The sequence below is a fragment of the Jatropha curcas genome, chromosome 3 (genome assembly GCF_041381405.1).
Source record: "Jatropha curcas cultivar XTBG-Jc1 chromosome 3, XTBG_Jcur_1.0, whole genome shotgun sequence".
Classification (NCBI taxonomy): domain Eukaryota; kingdom Viridiplantae; phylum Streptophyta; class Magnoliopsida; order Malpighiales; family Euphorbiaceae; genus Jatropha; species Jatropha curcas.
This window is the reverse complement of record NC_143153.1, coordinates 25,776,740-25,797,760: the sequence shown is the minus strand read 5'-3', so window position 1 is coordinate 25,797,760 and position 21,021 is coordinate 25,776,740. Positions and strand designations below refer to the sequence as shown.

Genomic DNA, 21,021 nt, shown 5'->3' with positions numbered 1-21,021 from the left:
CCAAAACTCGGTTCAAGTCATTAGAATCCAGAGTGTGGTAGTATTGGATTTACTATAATCATGATAAGAAGTGGATTTATTTGCATAACAAAAAGATCAAAGTATAAGGAATAGGACTTACTTGCACTAAAACATAAAGTTTGGGTATTAAGTTGTAACCTTTTGACAATTGAGGGACCATTTGGTAATTTTACACCCAAAATCATTGATATGTTAGAGCCTACCCGTGCTTACCATTTCATTTTCCTTTCTTCATCCTTATCTTCATCTCCTTCATTTACTTTCCTCTTCCACCTTCCTTTCTCCATCTTCAACTTTATCTCCATCAATTTTAAGGGTAGTTAAGCCTTAACTTCAACTTCTATTCTATCCAAGTAAGTAAACCTTCTTGAATTTCATAATTGAATCATTTGGTGATATTTTTAGAGTATTCATAAGAATTTTTATGTATAGGAGAAGTGAGCTCAAAGGTAGTAGAAAAAGGAAGCTAAAAAGAAGAGCTCAAGCTTTTTGGAGTGAAGGTTTGATATCTCTTTTAATTTACCACTTTCTTTGCATGAGAACTTGTGTGGTGTGTTGATAATGAGAAAATATGTTGCTTAATATTGAGTGAGAGGACTGGAAATGGTGAGAAAGCATGGAATGAAATGAATAAATGAAGTAGATATTGAGTTTATACTGAAACAGGTTTTGCTGAAAAATTTACCAGTAACTTCACCTTGATTTTGACCCTATTTAACGATGGAATTAGGAAGTGGTCTAGAAGAGTTATTTGTTCCTCTATGTGTTAGCTTTCCATGGGTTTTTGAATCACCTAAATCAGAGTTATAAATTGAGAGATATGACCAAAATATTACAGACTGCGCAGGCTGGAAAACACGACGCGCGCTCGCGAATTTCATGTCGAGCTCGCGAATTGTGCTTGTAAACTCTCTGACTCTCATTTTGCGCTTCTCGCGCTCGCGAATTTCATTGCGTGCTCGCAAATTTAGCCTGTAAACTCACTGACCCTCATGTGTGCTTCTCACGCTCGCGACTTTTCATGGCGCGCTCGCGACTTGTGTTTTGATGCTCTTTTGAACCTCTTTTTCTATGCAATTGTATGCCTTTGCTCAAATTGTATTCCTCCAATCATTTTAAAACAAAAAGACAACATGAGAACATGTATCAAAACAACATGCAAGCATGCAAATGATGTGAAACCAAGTAAACAATATGGTTTATAAAGTTATGAAGACGTTAATATGCTTTTGTTTTATACTATTGACATACCGACATTATGCTCCATTGAGGTTAGGTAGAAACCACATAGATAAGGCTATGTCGCGACATAGGATAGCAGATTTGCACTCCATACAGTTTGGTACTCCGGCTACAGGCCGTTGAGTGGATATGATTATATATGGGCCACAGCAGCCAAGTCATACAGTATTCATCCAATTTCATACAGTATTCATCCAGTTTCATACAGTTTTTCTTATCACTTTGGTTTCACTATAACCTTATGGAGCCATACAGATATCTTGACTAAACATTGCATGAGTCATACAGCATAAAAAACAGCAAAAAAGATCATCAAGGTAGAATGGAAGTATCATGATATGTGTGCTTCATGTTTAGGTATCCATATGTGTTTACATGGTTATTTCTACATATGTATGTGCTTACTTGTTTCTTTATAAGTTGAGATATCCACTGAGCTTTATTTGCTTAGCGAGTTACTTGTTTAACTCGTAGGTTTCAGGACTGGACCATAGAGAGTCAGCTTACAACTGCTACAGTTCATCTTTGGAAGACCCAGTCTTCAGGGTAGCTACTCATTTTAATGCTTTAGTTCTGTATATACTTATCATGGCATGTACAGGGCACATAGTTGGGCCCATTTCATTTTGGAAACTAGTATAATGTCTTATAAATATTAAGTACATTATTAATGTAAACAGCATCAGCATGATATAATAGTCAGTATACATTATGATATCAGCATGACAGGACATAAAGTCAACCAGATTGTAGCGTCCCGACTCGGTTCATTCGGGTTAACGGGTGGACCGGGAAGGAATGCTACAGGTCATCCCTAGTTCACATCTGGTGTTTTGCTTATAAATATTAGAGGCAAGAAATTCATGTCTCAATCTCTCTAATTTTGATCTTTTCTTCTTTTTAATTTTTCGAAACCTAGGATTCAATCAAATCACATTATGTTCGTTAATTTCAATTAACAGATTTTTTTTTCTTTTTTTTTTTTAGTTTATTCAAAGATAAGTATGCTTTTTGCATTAATTTTCATATTTTTTGTAGAAATTATATTGAAAAATTTGTCAATTGATGAACGTGCAACATTCAATTTTGTTGATGCTCACTGGATACTGAATTCTATCTCTTTACGGTCTCTTTTTTATAATCTTTGTAGCGTTATTAGCAAAAATGAAAAACTTTTTTTGTTTTTTGTTTGTTGCAATTATTCCGCTGCTAAATAGAAATATTATAAAAATATATTCTTTTTCAGTTATAATGGCAACATGACAGAAAACCACTAACTTGGTTCTTATCAAATTTAAAAAATTAAAAATATATACATAATTGCTATTTCCTAAGGCCATGTTTGGTATAATGTAATCAACCATGTAATAGAATAAGTACTACACTGCATGATTAATTACATTGTTTGGTTATAATTTTTTTGGACAATGTAATGTAATTGAAATTATATGTATAATCTTCGTTACTTAAATTGATGTAATATTTATATAAAAAAAAATACATGTATTGACCATTACATCAAGCTATCCCAATAAAAAGTCTACCATTCAAGGATATTTAACACTACCACCTCACCACCACAACCACCATTACCGTTCCACCGTCACTGCACCACCACCATCACTCCACCGTCACCACATCAACCACTCTATCACTACCATTGCACCACCACTATCACCACCGCTCGACTACCGCTCTACCACACCTACCACTGCCTCAACCACCATCACCATCGCTTGACCATCACGCCACTATTACCACCATCACTCCACCATCCTCGCCAGCACCACTATTTTACCACCTTAACCACTACCGCTCCACAAACCACCACCATTGTTCCACAACCATCACCGCCTCAACTATCACCACCACCACCACTGTGCCACCACCCTTACCACCATCGCTCCACCACCCTCACCATCAGCTCAACTACCACCACCACTTCAACCACTCCACCACCACCACCACCACCACTTCTTCACCACATCAATCACCATTGCTCCACCACATCACCACCACCTCAACATCACCTCCATCTCAACCAACACTACCACCTCAACTACTAGCACCACCTCAACCACCATCATCACCACCATTGATCTACCACAATCGGTCTACCACCACCACGACAACCATCACTCTACCACTCTACCACTACAATCACCACATAATAGAAATTATATTTGAGTGTTTAGTATGCATCACAGAATAAAAATTATAGTTTATTTTTTTATTTTATTATATGAATGGGAAGAATAGAATGAAAAATCACTAAAAAGATCAAAATACCTATAATTTTATATTGTAATTTAATTTATTAAAAGAAAATATGCCAAAAAAAATTAATTTCTAATGACTTTAACTTTATTCTGTTACATGACCTTTTTTCCGACTTACCTATATCCAACCATGAGCCCATTTATATCCTGAAGCCCGCATTACAACGGAAGCCCACCATCTCTTCTTCACCTTTCATCACTCTCTTCTCTCTTTTCCTTTATATTTGGGCTTAAATTATTTGGTTACAAAAACTCCAAACTTTGCGGGTTTTTAATAATAATTTAAATTTAACTTTTTTTCTCCTAATATCCTAAATTTAGCACTCTAATTTTAATTGATATAATTTAATAAATAAAATATTATTTTTAGTGGATCTACATTGTCAGTTTAACAATACCCTAACTAATATTGGTTAGAATTTTCTTTTCAAATTCATAAAAAGCCAAGTAAAATAATAAATTTTAATTAATTATAAGAAGAGAATACTAGTTGAAGTTTTTGTTTGGCTATTTTTAAGTATGAAATTTTAGTTAGGGTATATTAAAATTATAATTAACTTAGATCTCTAATAAAAATAGGTTTTATTCATTATAGCATAATTTTATTTTTGGAAAATCATTACTTGTTGTTAATATAAATAAAATAACAAATTATTTTATTTCTAAAATGAATATATTATTTTTTTATTTTAATATTGAGTATAATTTGAAAATAATATTTTTTAAAAGCAATTTAAAATAATATTTATTCATTAAATTGGCTATAAATTAAAATTAGGGTGTTATTGTTACTAAAATTAAAATTCAGGATACTAAGAGAAAGAAATTGAATTTGTGGTATAATTAAAACTACCTGCAAAATTTAGAATTTTTTTAATGACTTAGCCAAATTATTTTATCAGTTGTTTAATTAATTGTAGCCAATTAATATTATTTTATATAATTAATTAATTAATTAATTAAAAAGAAGGAGATAATGAAGGACTGGGTTGCAGCAGAGTAAAACAGGGGCATTCCAAAAGCGTAGAAAGTTGAAGACCATATGACTAATGATGGGAAATGTGTCGGTAGATATTTTGGTAACTGCGTATGAAATTATAAAAGGAGCAAGAAAATAATGTCGAAGCCTTTTGGCAACTGCGTATGAAATTATAAAAGGAGCAAGAAAATAATGTCGAAGCCAGCCAAATTCTCTGACCAATTTAACCAAACAAATTAAATTTTTCAATGAGTTAATATAATTTTCAAAGTCTTTTCTTTATTTTTCCTAAGCACTATTTATTTACAATTTCTGTAATTACAATTGTATTCAATACAATCAATAACATCCTCTTTACATTTCAAAGCAATCAAAATAATTATATATATTTATTAAATTATATGGATATTGAATTTCACATCAAACTTTTCTAGAAAATAAAAAATATCTTAATTCATCCAATCACAAAATAAAAGGATAAAGTAAAAAAATTCAAAAATTAAGATATTGATAGATAATTATTCAAAAATTCAAAATTCTCTTTATAATTTTCTTTTCTCAATTTTATTCTAACTATATAGTTGGTGAAGTGTTTATCGCTGGATTCAACTTGCAGTCTAAAATCATATTAAGCGCACATTCAATTTTTCAATTGATATACTACACACCGACACGCTTGCAATTTTCATTCAAGTTGTCAACCGCATGATCTGTTGCTTGCTTTTTGCCAACAACTGATCCAAACCGAACCGAGTAATTTGGTTTGGTTCGGCTGCTAATAAATTAATTTTAGTTTGGATCGGTTAGTTATAAATATCAATTTGGTTTTCCGGTTATAGTGCGGTTAGTTTGAAAAAAACTTCGGTTAATCCAAATTAACCAATTTAGTACTCAAGATATATTATTTTTTTTCTCAGATTTTTTTTTTTCGAAATGTTGTGTTTTTACCCCATATTAAAATAAAACCGAGAGTGCAAACTATATTTTTATAGTTTTTGTGACAGATGAAAAAATATGGTGTAACCTTTGAGATTATTGACAAAGAACGTCATGCTTAATTGGTTACTAACTGTAATTTTGTAATTAAAAGTTTAACGAATGCTTCTTTTAATATTTATTATATTAATTGTTATTTAGGTAATTGGATTTAGATATTGTACTGCCTTTGTAATTTTTGTTTGAACACTTGTAACTTTTTAGATTAATTAATTAATTTTATTATTTATATTTTTATTCTATACAATTGCCTATATAAATTTATAAGCATATATATATATATATATATATATATATATATATATATAATTGCTTTAAGTAATGCAAACTGCAAATTTGGAGACATGAACGTATATATTGAAAAATTTTAGATTTGAATATTTTCTCGTAATTGGTTTGGATTAACCAATTGAAAATACTAATATGGTTATTCTTACGATTGCGGTTTTTTTGTAATAAAACTCTAATCAATTACATTTTTCATTCTTATTTATATTTTATATTTTAATTTACATGTGAATTTAAACATCATAAGAATAAAAAATAAAAAAAAATAAATTCAAAGGAAAAGCAAATGAAAATATTTGGAATTTCATTAAAATTTATCTTTTCAATAAAAACGTAATTATTGTAATATTAAGCACTTTTCTGAAAAAAAAAAAGATTAGAATAAAAGATATTGAGGAAAAAGGTCACTAGTGAGTAATAGTCATGTATAGATAATACTAATTAAGGACCGAAAGCAATGTAGAACATTCAATCAATTATCAAGAAGGGGGCAAATAGTCAAATAGAGTCGTGATATTTTAGACGGCTAGAGAGATGATTGGCCTATAGGTGGAGCTATAAGTAAGAGTCAGTGGGGTCAATGTTTTTTTTTAAATACATATATAATTTTAAAAAAATCACAGTTGCTCTCGATGAATTTTCATATTTGAAAAATGTTGAATATTCACTTCATAATCAATAACATTAAAATTGTACTCTAAAAATATAAAATAAAAAATAATGATCGGCTTTTCAATCCATAAAAGTAAGAGTTTTTTTTTTTTCTCGAAAGAAAAAATGTTCTTCTTTGTTCAACTTCCATCTCATCACAAATTAATAAATATTATTAAATGCTCTCAATTTTTTCGTCTCAAAAGAAAAAAAAAACAAGGTCTATATAGTTGGTCTTTCCTCTATTTATAAGAATGTGAAAAATTAAAATTCTTGGGTTTGAGTTTCTCTGTTAATTTAACTCAGAGAATGGTAGAAAAATTGATTTTATTCTCAAAAAAATGGAAAATTTTAATTATTATGAAATTTAATGTAAATTAAATTATAAATTTATTTTCAAGTGTAAATAACATTGATGATGTATACTACAACTGTTCCTAAATACTTATCGCACTCGAGAAAATACTATATTTCAAAATACTTATCACATTTATAGTTTCAAAGAATAATAAATTTTTTTTATTACTAAGCAAAACAAAAATATATATTTTTGGAGTAATGAAACTCCAAAAAGTAACCAAAAATAAAAATATTTATTTTTAGTTTTGTTTTCAGTTTCATAAATACTATTTTTTGTCAAGTCAAAAAAATTTAAAATATAAGAGAAAAAATATTAAGAAAATTAAAAATACTTAGTTATCGATAGTTTATATATTTATTTCAAGAGAAATATACATCTCTTACTAAATTAAGGTGATTGTAGTTAAAAATTGATTCAGTAATGAAAAAGAAAAAAATATATATTATTAATAATAAAACTTTTTTTAGATACTCAACCTATAATAAGAAAAAAATTATATTAAAAAACCACCAATTTAAATTTCAAAAATCAATCCCTTCTTCAGCTGAAAAGACCGTGACTTAATAGAATTTAATATTGATGGACAAAAAAAAAGACTAAAGACACGTCAATAAATGAAAATTACAAAGCAAATCATGCTAAGATCTAACAGTGGTCAGTTATTGAGTTTATTCAAATATTTTATTTCTCTATTGTTTTAAGTTGCAAATTTAAAATAAATAAATAAGTGAATTAATTAATAAAAAAAGATTATATAAAAGAAATATTTTATTTTCTCCAAATAAACCTTAAATTTTCCCTATAACCATAAAAAATATATATATACTTTTTTCTTTTTTTTTATATCTCTCCTAAATAAAATTATGTATATTCTATTTGAAAATTTATTTTTTAAAAGATATATCCAATCAAATTATACAAACATAAGGAAAAAAGAATATTAAAGAAAGAATATATATTTTTTCTTTTTTATCTATCTCATAAATAAAATATTTTAAATTATAATCAAAATAAATTAAATATTTAAAAAAATATAAAAAAAAATTCTCAATTGTCCCATTATCATATATATTTACTAAAAATAAGTTTTAAAAAATAAAACTTAAAATTTTGATATTCTTAATTATCTACATGTTATTTAATAAAAAAAACTATATAAAAAATGTCCTATCCTCTCCAAATAAACTCTCAATTTTTCCTACAATCATACAAAAAAAGAATATAATTTTTTTTATCTCTACCTAAATAAATATTATGTATAATCTATTTAAAAAATATCTCCAATTAAATCATACAAATATAAAAAACAAAAGAATATTAAAAAAATAATATACTTTTTTATCTCTATCCTAAATAAAATATTTTAAATTATAATCAAAATAAAATAAAATCTTTAAAACATAAAATATAAAAATTTTAAAAATGTCTCATTATCGTATATATTTATTAAAAAATAAATTTAAAAATATCAAACTTAAAATTTTGAAATTCTTATCTATATGTTAATTAATGAAAAAGGATTACATAAAAGAAATCTTCTATCTTCTCTAAATACACCTTTAAATTTCCCTACAACCATACAGATTATATTTTTTTCTTTTTTTTATCTCTCTTCTAAATAAATATTATGTATATTCTATTTGAAAATCTCTTTTTTAAAAAATATATCCAATCAAATTATACAAATATAAAAAATAATATATTTTTTCTTTTTTTATCTGTCTCCTAAATAAAATATTTTAAATTATAATCAAAATTAAAATTAAAAGATTTAAAAAATAAAATATAAAAATTCAAATGTCTCATTATCATATATATATATATATATATATATATATATATATATATATATATATATATATATATATATATTTATTTATTTATTTATTAAAGAATATATTTGAAAAAGATAAAAATATAATTGGTTATGACTAAAGCTATTTTAAATACTCTAAATTTCATTAAATATGATATCAAAAATTTTATTATTTATCTCCTATTTCTATATTTATATATAGTATAGATATACATTACCTTGAGCCACTTAAATTTAAACATTAAAATGTCACCATCTTTTTCTATTATTATTTAAGTTGCATTAAATCAATTCACTGAATGTATCTTGTCTCTAAGGTGGCCCTCCACCTTCTCAACATCTTTTATCTAAGTCCCAATTTCCACTCTATCCTTTCATTGGTTGGCTTCCTTATCCCTTGTGCCAACGAAGATGACCCCCTCATTAAGGATTCTGACTTCGCTGCTAACTGACTAAATGGCATCAATTATGAAAATTATGTATCCCTAACCCCTTGATATTTTTTATTTAGGGTTGGACAGATATTTTATGCATTTATATTTTTGTAGAATTCTTCTTTTTAAAAAAAAAAAAACAAAAAGAAGAACAACAATAGTTTTTCATTTATATAATGTGCTTGAATTTGTAAATGGTGGTAATATTGGACACTTTTTCATACTAACAACAATATTTTTTAGGATTTTTGATTTTTACCTGTAAAATATTGATTTGATATGTAGTTAATATGATTTTTTTGAAACAATAATTTTTATAAATTTCAACTATTTGATAGGTGTTTAATTGATCTAATTTTATAAATTAAAGCATTTAATAAAATGATTTTACAGATTAAAGTGTTTAATAGGTTAATTTTATAAATTAAAATGATTGATAAGGTCAAAGTAAAAATTGTGAATTTTATAAGTTGAAGTATTGAATAGGCAAAGAAGCTATTTATGTCCTTCTAAGTAGTGAATTTTACAAACATTAAACAGTTAAAATCAAAGTTTGAAGTCGCTTTCTCTTGGGCGCAAAAGGGTGAAAATTATGCCAAATAACCTAATATGGCATGTCCTTTTTGGTCTTTTCATTCTCTTCTTTCCAAATAATCTACCATCGTATCTTGTCTTCTCTTTATTGAAATCCTCTCTGTGTATCTTTCTCTTTAATTTTTCGATGTTGACAAACTCTCTCTTGTAATTTCAACAATCATCTTTCTCCCTCATCTGCTGAGTAATTTATTTTTTACTGATTCAATTACTCTCTCTCTCCTCTGTTTTTATTTTTTTATCCAGATTTTGTCATCGCCATCAAAGTTGAAGGATTGTGTATGCCTTTTTTTTTTTTTTTTTTTGTGAAGTACATCTACTATTGAATGTAGCTGAGTCAACTAACTTCTTAGTACAACTGCAATTAATTAATTAGCTTAGAAGATGTAAAAGTCAACAAATGCAGTTATTTTACTATTGATGTATGTAGCTTAGGATTAGATATCTTCTTTTTAACTCATTGTAACAATACGATATTATTGTTAATGCATAAATCTGAGAATTCTATTTCAGTTCCTTCATTTGATTTCTCTCAGTTCCTTCATTTGATTTCTTAATAAAAAATAAGCTCATTTTTCTTTCATTTTTGAATTTTTATGTGGTTTTGTATTTATGTAATTGCCGGGCTCTTTATTTTTGTTTTAAAAAATGTAATTCATTAATAATAATATCAAGAATTACAAATACACGTATAGACTAGGTATAAAACTTTGATATAATAGCAAACAGGGTTTACTGATCTTATAACAAAATAAAAAAAATTCATATTCCTTTATAATAATGAAACTAAAATTAAAAAGAATATATAACATTATATTTTTCCGCTTGGAGTTGATTTTGACAAATGATATAAATTTTCGTAGCAGATTGATACCCATTAAATATTATAATTAGGAATGGAAATAAGCAAATTGGATACCGATAAATTTTGAGTTATTAATATCCATATCCGTTTAAAATTTTATAACTTGAATTCACCCCAAACTCATATAAGTACCCGTATCAAAATCCATTTAAAATTTTACTACTCATATCCATCGTAAACCCGTTTAAATATCTGTTTAAGTACCCATATTCAAACCTATTCAAAAATTTTTCTATCTATATTCGTTAAAAATTCATTTAAAGTACCCCTAAAAGATTAAGCTATCCATAAATTTTAAATTATCTAAACTCAAACTTATTTAAAATACATGTTTTACTAATAATGGGTAAGACACCCGTGGGTACCATAACCAAACCCATTTAATATAGTGGGTACCCAGATACTGAACGAACATGAGCCAAACACAAAGAAAACCCTAAAACTCAAAAACAAAGAAGCTGCTGTTCTGAACTAAAGAAAACCCTAAAACCCAAACACAACATTTTCTATTTATACCAAACCCACATACTATACCCATTTTACTTAACCCAAACCCATATAATAAACCCAACCAACCCATTAACCCATATAACAAACCCATTTTATAGCTGTAATTCTGTTACATGAGGAAATGTACAATACAGTAGGCCCTAGAATTAGAATATACTACACACTTGTAAATATAAATAGAACACAATGAACAGCTTTTAGATCAGAGAAGAAATGTACAAATTCTTCATCTATTTTTACTTTTCTGCTTTTCTGTTCATGGTATCAGAGCCTGATCTGGTATCTGAAATTCTAACGCTTCATTCAAGCTTCTTCTCCTGAAATCAATGGCAGACAATACTAATCAAAACAATGAAAACACAAATATTGAATCAGAAACTTATAAGTTTTCTGCATCTGAAAACTCAGCTTCAAACCTCATTAATATCTCTTTGAATGGCCGGAATTTCTTGTCATGGAGCAGATCTATGACCATAGCCTTAAAGGCCAGAGACAAGTATGAATTTGTCACTGGTGAAGAACAAGAACCTGTAGCTGGATCTCCATTGAGAAAGAGATGGCAGAGAATCGACAATCTGGTAAAATCTTGGATCTTAAACTCTATTTCTAAAGATTTAGTTGAAGCATTTCTGTATTATCAAAGTTCCAAGGATCTTTGGAATGAACTGTCCACCAGGTGTGGTGAATCTAATGGATCTATGATTACCAAATAAAAAAAGATATTTCAGTAACTGTACAAGGCAACCAAACAGTAGCTAATTACTATACAAAACTTAAAAAACTCTGGGATGAGTTGGCTTGTTTAAGGCCCATTCCCAAATGCATCTGTGGAATTGCAGAAGGATGTACCTGTGGTGTTATGAGAGCAGTTTCAGATCTAGATGGAGAGGAAAAACTCATGCAATTCCTCTTAGGACTGAATGATACATATGACAATGTTAAAAATCAAATCCTGCTTATGGATCCATTTCCAAGTATGAGTAAGGCTTATTCAATAGTGCTGAGTGTTGAAAAACAGAGGGAGGTGAATACTGCAATCTATGATTCAAGTGAGAATAGCAGTGCAATGTATGTGCAAAAATCAAACTACAACAACAAAAATACAAGCCATAATTCCAGATCTAAAGTTGACAAGCATTGTGATCACTGCAATGGGACTGGCCACACTAGAGAAACTTGTTTTAAACTAACTGGTTATCCAGATTAGTTTACTGAACTCAAAAAGAAGAAGAAAATTCAAGCACATTATGGACAAGTAGGTGATGCACAGTTGAATGTTAACTCAGGAGGCAATGAGAATGATGTATCCAGAATGGTGAGAATGGAGATCCAGCATGCATTCAAAGATAAAATGCAGTATGATGATAAGGCAGGAGATACACCTACAGCCAATGCAGTCAGTTTTGCAGGTATTGTCTCTCATTTTCATTATAATGTGCATGATAAATGTGAATTAGTTCCATGGATTGTTGACACTGGTGCAACTGATCATATGACATACATGCATCATCTATTTCATACACTAACCAAATTACCTAAACCTAGAACAGTAACCCTACCTAATAACTCCACCAGAACTATAACACATGTTGGCAATATCATAATACATGACAGACTGGTATTAAAGGATGTGTTATATATACCAACATTCAAATGCAATTTATTATCTGCATCAACCCTTGCAAAAGACAATGCACTATCAGTGAAAACACTACCTGACCACTGTTTATTACAGGATTTGCAGACTGATGAAGTAGTAGCTATTGGCAAGTTGAATGGAGGCTTGTATTTTCTTGATAAGAAGTGTTTTGTGCTTATTACTACTACTAAAGCTCTACTTACTTGTACTACATATGATGATCATTTGAGACTATTATGGCATCTTAGAATGGGTCATATCTCTATGGCTAGACAAAATCATGTAATAAATTTTAATACAAGCAGTGGTACTCTTGACTGTAATGTTTGCCCCCTTGCAAAACAACAAAGATTACCATTTTATCCAAGTTGTAATATTGCTAAAGGCATATTTGATTTAGTACACATTGACCTATGGGGACCTTATCCTATTACTTCCTTAACTGGTGCTAGATATATGCTTACTATTGTGGATGACTATAGCAGAAACACATGGGCCTACATGCTACCAAATAAACAACAAGTCCACTCAATCCTTGACCACTTTACCAACCTAATAGACACCCAATTTCACACCAAAATCAAAATAATAAGGACTGATAATGGCACTGAGTTGTGAATAATGTAGTGAAGACATTATTTCTTTCTAAAGGAATTACCCATCAACTATCTTGTCCTTATTCTCCACAGCAAAATGGGAGAGTGGAGAGAAAACACAAAGAAATATTGAATATTGGGAGAGCCCTACTTTTTGAAGCTAAATTCTCTAAAAAATTTTGGTCTGAAGTTCTCCTATCTGTTGTTTACCTGACCAATAGAGTGCCTTCTGCACTCTTAGAATGGTTAAGCCCTTTTGAAAAACTACATCAAGCACAACCAGACCTGACACACTTGAAAGTTATTGGCTGCTTGTGTTTTGCAACCAATACTAAACCACACAAAGACAAGTTTGATCCTAGAGCTAAACCATGTGCATTGTTGGGTTATGGGGCTCAACAGAAGGGTTACAAGATCTATGACATGCACACTAAGCAGATTTTTTACTCAAGGGATGTTATGTTCAAGGAAACAGTTTACCCCTTCCATCACAACATCCCTCTTGAGTCTTGTACATTTAACATACTAACCTGTTTTGAAGACAATGACCCACCAATCCCAGACCATACAAACCAACCTACAAATATGCCTAACCCAGACCAAATAGACCAACAGACTACACTTACAACTGACCCAGAACACCAACAACCCATCCAAACAGACCCTGATCAGACATTACACACAGACCAACCAGTTACACCACTTAGGAGAAGTACAAGAAATTCAAGACCACCAGCTTGGATGATAGATTATGTAACCAATTGTTCAAATTCCAATCACAAACCTTTTTCACCCAATTCACCCTATTCACATGCATATGTATCTTTTGCATCTAATGTCAACAAAATTCATGAACCAATATCATATCATCATGCTATTTCTAATGAAAATTGGGTGCAAGCAATGCAAACTGAACTGCAGGCTTTGGAAGATAATGGTACATGGGTCTTAACTGAGTTGCCTAAAGGGAAACGGGCCATTGATTGCAAATGGGTCTACAGGGTCAAATACAAACAGGATGGAACTGTAGACAGATATAAAGCTTGCCTGGTTGCTAAAGGTTTCAACCAAAAACTAGGCATTGATTACAATGACAATTTTTCTCCTGTCGCTAAAATGGTGACTGTGAGAATTTTATTTGGCCTAGTTACTAAATATCAATGGAATCTTCACCAACTCGATATTAACAATGCCTATCTACATGGTTTTCTTGATGAAGACATCTACATGCAACCCCCAGCTGGATATTCTAAAGCTTCTAACGGCCAAGTATGCAAACTGACTAAATCACTTTACGGACTCAAACAAGCTGGCAGAATGTGGAACCAAGAGTTGACAAATACATTACTCCAGTATGGATTTCAACAATCAATGAATGATCACTGCCTATTTACCAAAGGAGAGGACAATGAATTTCTAGCACTTATTGTCTACGTGGATGATATTTTAGTTGCTGGACCTGACATTCAACTTATATGCAACATCAAAGAATTTCTCCATTCCAGATTTACGATAAAAGACCTCGGCCATGCAAGATTTTTCTTGGGTATTGACATCCTATCATCCATTGATGGCATATACTTATCACAACGAAAATTCATTCAAGATATGCTGTTAGATTCACACATGCAGCACGCCAAACATGCATCCACACCATTAATACAAGGTCAAAAAATTCATGCAGACATGGGACCATTACTCACAGAACCAGACTGTTACCGTCGACTAGTGGGGAGACTACTTTACCTGAGCTTTACCAGACCTGACATTACTTACTCAGTTCAACAATTATCTCAACACATGCAACATCCCTGTTAAGGTCACATGGTAGCTGCTTCTCATGTTCTACGCTACTTAGCCTCCACCACAGATCTGAAATTATTTTTTCCTACCTCTTCTACGCTTGATCTCCAAGCATACTGTGATGCTGATTGGGGGGCTTGCATCGAGACTCGCCGGTCCCTTACAGGTTACTGTGTTTTTCTGGGTTCCTTGCTCATCTCATGGAAAACAAAAAAACAAACAGTGGTTAGTCGTTCCTCTGCTGAAGCAGAATACAGATATATGGCCAATACAGTGTGCGAAATCATTTGGATTGACAAGATACTCACAGATCTACGAGCGAAAGTGAAAAAGCCCATACCTTTATTCTGCGACAACCAAGTGGCGATGCATATCACCGCCAACCCAGTTTATCACGAGCACACCAAGCATACTGATATCGACTGCCATCTTACCGCCATCACATTCAATCTGGTCTTATTGACACAAAACATCTCCCTTTGGCATCCCAACTTGCTGATATTTTCACCAAAATGTTAGCCATCTCCCACTTTCATCTCATGACTGTCAAGTTGGGCTTGGTTTCATTACCACAGCTCCAACTTGAGGGGGGCGTGAACGAACATGAGCCAAACACAAAGCCAAGCACAAAGAAAACCCTAAAACTCAAAAATAAAGAAGTTGCCGTTCTAAACCAAAGAAAACCCTAAAACCCAAACACAACATTTTCTATTTATACCAAACCCACATACCATACCCATTTTACTTAACCCAAACCCATATAATAAACCCAACCAAGCCATTAACCCATATAACAAACCCATATTACAGCTGTAATTCTGTTACATGAGGAAATGTACAATACAGTAGGCCCTAGAATTAGAATATACTACACACTTGTAAATATAAATAGAACACAATGTATAGCTTTCAGATCAGAGAAGAAATATACAAATTCTTCATCTATTTTTGCTTTTCTGCTTTTCTGTTCAGATACCTATACTCGTACTCTTCTCGTATCTGTTACGGATAATAATTTTACTATTTATACTCATTCCAAACTCATTTATGACTATCTGTACCCATTAATGGACTCAACCCAAACAGTTAGGAGACCAAAATGATTTTATTAATTATAGGAGTAAAATTAATTTTTTTTTTCAAAAATTTTCACTCTAAAAATTTTAAAAAGTTTTTAACTTGGAGGGGCCCCTGGGTCCGTCCTGTATGTACTATCATTAAATGGATTGGAACGGGATTGATACTTCAAAATATCCATCCTGCTTCTATCCATAATCATAATAAGTCCTTTATAAATTTTAGGTGACAAAATGGTTAAAGTACAGAAGTTTCGGAGTGAAATTATCAATTTCGCCAAAAAATAAAACTAGAGAAAAAGATGACCATGAATGACCATCGTATCATAGTACATCAAGATCGGAGAAGACCATCATCTCACAAGACAATATCTCTCCTCCTCTATTTGTATAAAATTAGGCAAAATGCATAAACTTTAACCTTGAATTTTACGCAATTTTCCTTGTCATTTTTAAATTTTACGGTTATTCAATCATAACTTTGCACTTTCACATTTCAATAATAAATATTGAATCTTACATTTTTTTTATATTTTATTTTGATAAGAGACATAATTATTACTGAAATATAAAAGTGCAGGATTACGATGAATCTCTTATAAAATTCAAGAAACAACAAACATAACCATCAAAACCACAAGGACAAATTTATGCATTAGCCTGTAAAATTATAAAAACCTTTCATTTCAGGTCTCGATTAGTTTTGTTATGCATTAGTGTATAATAAAATGAAAATTATTTGCCTAGATTGGGTTCACAGCCACGTTTATGGACCAAACTAATGACAGTAAAAATTCTTTAAAAAGTATTTCGATTTTATCTTTTTTTTTTTCAATATATAGTCAGAAATACCCTCGTTTCAATAAGAAACCTTATTCTAATTGATTTGGTCCATGAATGGTGCCATAGATCTGTCTACGTAAAATTTTTCCTAATAAAATTATAAAAATACTGGTTATGTACCCGCGCGATGCACGGATTATTTACTTTTGATTAAATGATGGAAGGTAAAATTATAGGTTCCTTTTTAAGTTCTCAAATATTAAACTGAAATATTAATTAGCACAATTAATTATTATAAGCAAAATATTGTTATTGAATTGATATATTTTGTTTTTTTTTCTCTTTGAAATTCTTATATATTCAAATTAAATAAAATACAAGAATATTTAATTTTAATTAAATAAATTTTAATAAATTGAAATTAATATTTTAATTCTATTTTTTAATCTAATTATATTATTTAATTAATTTTTATTAACCATGAATCTATTATAATTCCATTAGTGTTTTTTTAATAGAGTAAAAACTATTTAATAAAAAACTTCATATTTATTATATATTAATTATAATAAAATCTTATTAGTTTATTGTAACTCCATTATTTAACAAAGAATATTTAAATATAAAAGATATTAATTATAATGAACAAATAAAATGTCATGTCATCACTTTCATATTCTAACATCACTTTCGTATTCTAATATATTGCCTTATAAATATTTAGGCCTTAGAAATTATATATTTATATAGATAAAATATAGAATTAATTTTTATCAATTATGGCTATATTATAACTCCATTATTTTTTTATATAATAAAAATTATTAATAAAAATTTAAAATTTATTATATATTAATTATAATGAAATCCTTTAGTAGATTTGTTAATTTGTAACTCTATTATTTAATAAAAAAATTAATTTTTATTAAATAAAAAGATTGATTATAAATAAAATAAAATAAAAATGCCACGTGCTCATTTCTATATTCTAACATATTGACACGTACGGATTTATCCTTTAGAAATTATTCATTTATACAGATTTCACTCTCACTTCTCCATTGGTTTTGGCTCACAGACAAAGACTTGTTTTTGGTCTCGTCTGGTGACTCTCTTCTGTACACGTAGGGATAATAAGTCAAAGCCTACCCACTTAAAGGAACCTTCTCAAGAAAAGGACAACCTAAATTAAATTGAAAAATGACAGAGAAGTGTGACTTGTGGTGAACCGCGACACGTATGCAAAATCAAAAATATCTTTTATACATTCAATCCAACACGCTCATGCATAAGTGGAAATAAACAGATCGAAAGTCACTGTCTGTATGTGTCTCTCTTGACAAAAATGATTTCATACCCAGCTCCGAACTAACCACAGTGACATATAGAGATTGATGGATGTCAACTCATAATAACAAATCAATTTACACAGTAAGGAACAAATTAGGGAAAATGGATGCCAAAGAAAATATTAATATTCAATTTACAACCTATAATAATACAACAAAAACAACTTGTTCTCTCTGCTTCCTATCTTCACATTCTCCAGAACTGTTCTTGTTTTATCTCATGGGAAGTGAGCCTTAAGTGCAAGTCGCTCTTGAAGTTTTAACCGATAATTTTACCAAACCACACGATTTCGACAAGTGAAAAAACAACCAAGACTACAACTATATATTTATAATTTAGCACCAATGCGAAATAGAGCCAAAACCTAAAAGCAAGTCTAACAACACTAAACACTAAGCTACAACTTATTATGATTATTATTAGTATTAGTAGTATTTCATTTAATTAATTACATAAAAAAGGGGTAAAATATAATTAAATCCTTAAATTATATTCAAATTAACACTTAAATCGTTCTATATTTGAGAAATCACTATAACATGCATAACTTATCCTTTATCTCACTATTGAATACTTTTATCCAAAAAATGAGCTCTTTTCGTCTAAAGATTAACTTATTTTATTCAAAAGTGTGTTTAATAAACGATAAAGATTTCGTTTTTTGAATAAAATGACCAACCAGTGAGATAAAAAGTATAAGTTAAGAACGTCGTAATTATTTTTTAAATAGAAGAATTCAAGTGTTAACTTAATGTAATTTTGGGGTTCGATTATATTTTAACCTATATAAAAGTAATTCAAACCCATCTCCTGGTAACTTTGACCTTTAATCCATGTTTCATGTGGAGAATGATGGATACATTAGGAGACACAGGGTGGTCTTCTACTACCTTGACATGGTAATTATGGATTATGGAAGCTGCAACTATCTTCATTTGAGTAAAGGCCACTTCTTTACCCAAACAAGTTCTTGGACCTGCATTAAAAGCCAAGAATTTGTAAGATGGCTCATGCTTAATTTTTCCTCCTTCAGTAATCCACCTTTCTGGCTTAAACTCTAAGCAATCTTCACCCCATATAGAAGCCATCCTTCCCATTGCATAGGAGCAAATCACTATCTTCATTTCTGGATTCACTTCGTGCCCACTTGGAAGCACATCTTTTTGCAATGGGGATTTGTGTTGAAATGGAACTGGTGGGTATAGCCTTAATGTCTCGCACAAAGCTGCATGTAAATAAACAAGACTATTTACCTCTTGTACATTTAATGCACACCAAGTGTTGGCTTTTTTGCCTTGTAGAGTAATTTCCTGAATCTCTTGTCTTATTTTGCTCTCTGCTCGTGGATTCTTGGAAATAAGCCAAAAGAACCAAGTAAGAGCAGAACTAGTTGTATCTCTACCTGCAAGCAACAGATTTATAATGGTGTCTCTTAAAAACTTTTCGTCTGGTTTAGATTCCAAGATTTTCTCACCTTCATTCATATATGATGTTAACATATCCACCCCCTCTCCCTTATTATTCTTGACTAATTGTTCTCTTTTTCTTGATATATATTTTCTTGATGTATCATCAAGAACTTTCTCTGCTTTTGCCATTTTCTTTTCTTGTCCAATCCCTAGCCACCTTTGAAACTTCCAAATGAATTCTGGTATTATATGTCTATAAAACAAAGCTTCCTCAGCATCATCCAATGCCTTTGAAAATTCTATTTTTGGAAATTCAGTAGATAGGCTTCTTGGATTATAACCGGTCACTAATTCACATGTAATGTCAAATGTGAATCTTTGAAACAGATCTTGTAAGTCCACTACTGAATCTTGATCACTTGCATGTTCAATAACCGGAACTAGGCCTTTCTCCACCATCTCCTGACAAGCCTCGATCAAGAAATTATGAAAACACCCACGATTAATCAACGTTTGAACTAGTTTTCTTTGGGTTTTCCAAGAATGTGAATCGGCATTGAAAATCCCGTCTCCAAGAATGTCAAAAATCTTGGAGAACTCAGATCCTTTGGGGAAATTTGAGAAATTTGAGCTCATTACGTAGTGGACATTGGTTGGGTCTACTGTTATTAAGATCTTGACATTAGAAAACCAAGGGCCTTTATAGAAGAAGGTGAGACCAGCTCTTTCTATTTTTTCTGTCAGCCACTCGTAAAGTCGGTGAAGGTGGTAGAGAGTCTCCGGTAGCATACCAAAGATCGGCCAGTTTATTGGTAGCCCATTTTTGTTGAAAAAGCAACGAAGAATGACATAGCTAGCGATAGCCATGAAGATCTCAAGAAGGGTTAGTGATGCCATTTTGGAGTTTGTTGCTGCTTTGAGTTGCAACTAGAGTTTATTATAGAGAAATAGTTACCTGTAACCGGAGAAAGTCATTGATGGCTTTACGTGTCAAACCAATTAAATTAAAAAATTTTTAAAAAGTATTTTAATTTTATTTTATTTTTTTAATATATCATCAGAAATACCATAATTTTAATAAAAAATGTTAATTTTATTGATTTATTTCATATATGAATTATGGATTTAATCTAGATAAAATTTTCATCTTACGACTAAATATGTAATTGGAAATTTCTATTATGTTTTGTCGGGAAATGAAAAAGGAAGTTTTTTTTCACTAAATAATAATAATAAAAATAATAATTCATAATTTTGTCAAATCACTATTAACTATTGAGAGTACAAAAATAGATATATAATTAATATGGAACTATTAATAAATATATA

At 30.1% G+C, this 21,021-nt stretch overlaps 2 protein-coding genes and 1 long non-coding RNA gene across 3 annotated transcripts; 2 read left to right on the top strand and 1 right to left on the bottom strand.

Annotated features, from left to right (window-relative positions):
* Nucleotides 1-256: 256 nt before the first annotated feature.
* On the top strand, nt 257-2,131 carry LOC149497798 (uncharacterized). Its single transcript, XR_016320199.1, has 3 exons — nt 257-374; nt 454-521; nt 1,738-2,131. It is a non-coding gene; the product is annotated as an uncharacterized LOC149497798 (long non-coding RNA).
* Nucleotides 2,132-11,362: 9,231 nt separating this feature from the next.
* Nucleotides 11,363-12,243, top strand: LOC149497797 (uncharacterized). Its single transcript, XM_089719291.1, has 2 exons — nt 11,363-11,712; nt 11,844-12,243. The coding sequence occupies exons 1-2, from the start codon at nt 11,363-11,365 to the stop codon at nt 12,241-12,243; spliced, it is 750 nt and encodes a 249-aa protein (XP_089575417.1).
* Nucleotides 12,244-18,390: 6,147 nt separating this feature from the next.
* Nucleotides 18,391-20,628, bottom strand: LOC105636553 (alkane hydroxylase MAH1). Its single transcript, XM_012219853.4, has one exon. The coding sequence runs from the start codon at nt 20,587-20,589 to the stop codon at nt 19,081-19,083; it is 1,509 nt and encodes a 502-aa protein (XP_012075243.1). The 5' UTR covers nt 20,590-20,628; the 3' UTR covers nt 18,391-19,080.
* Between the last annotated feature and the right edge of the window lie 393 nt (nt 20,629-21,021).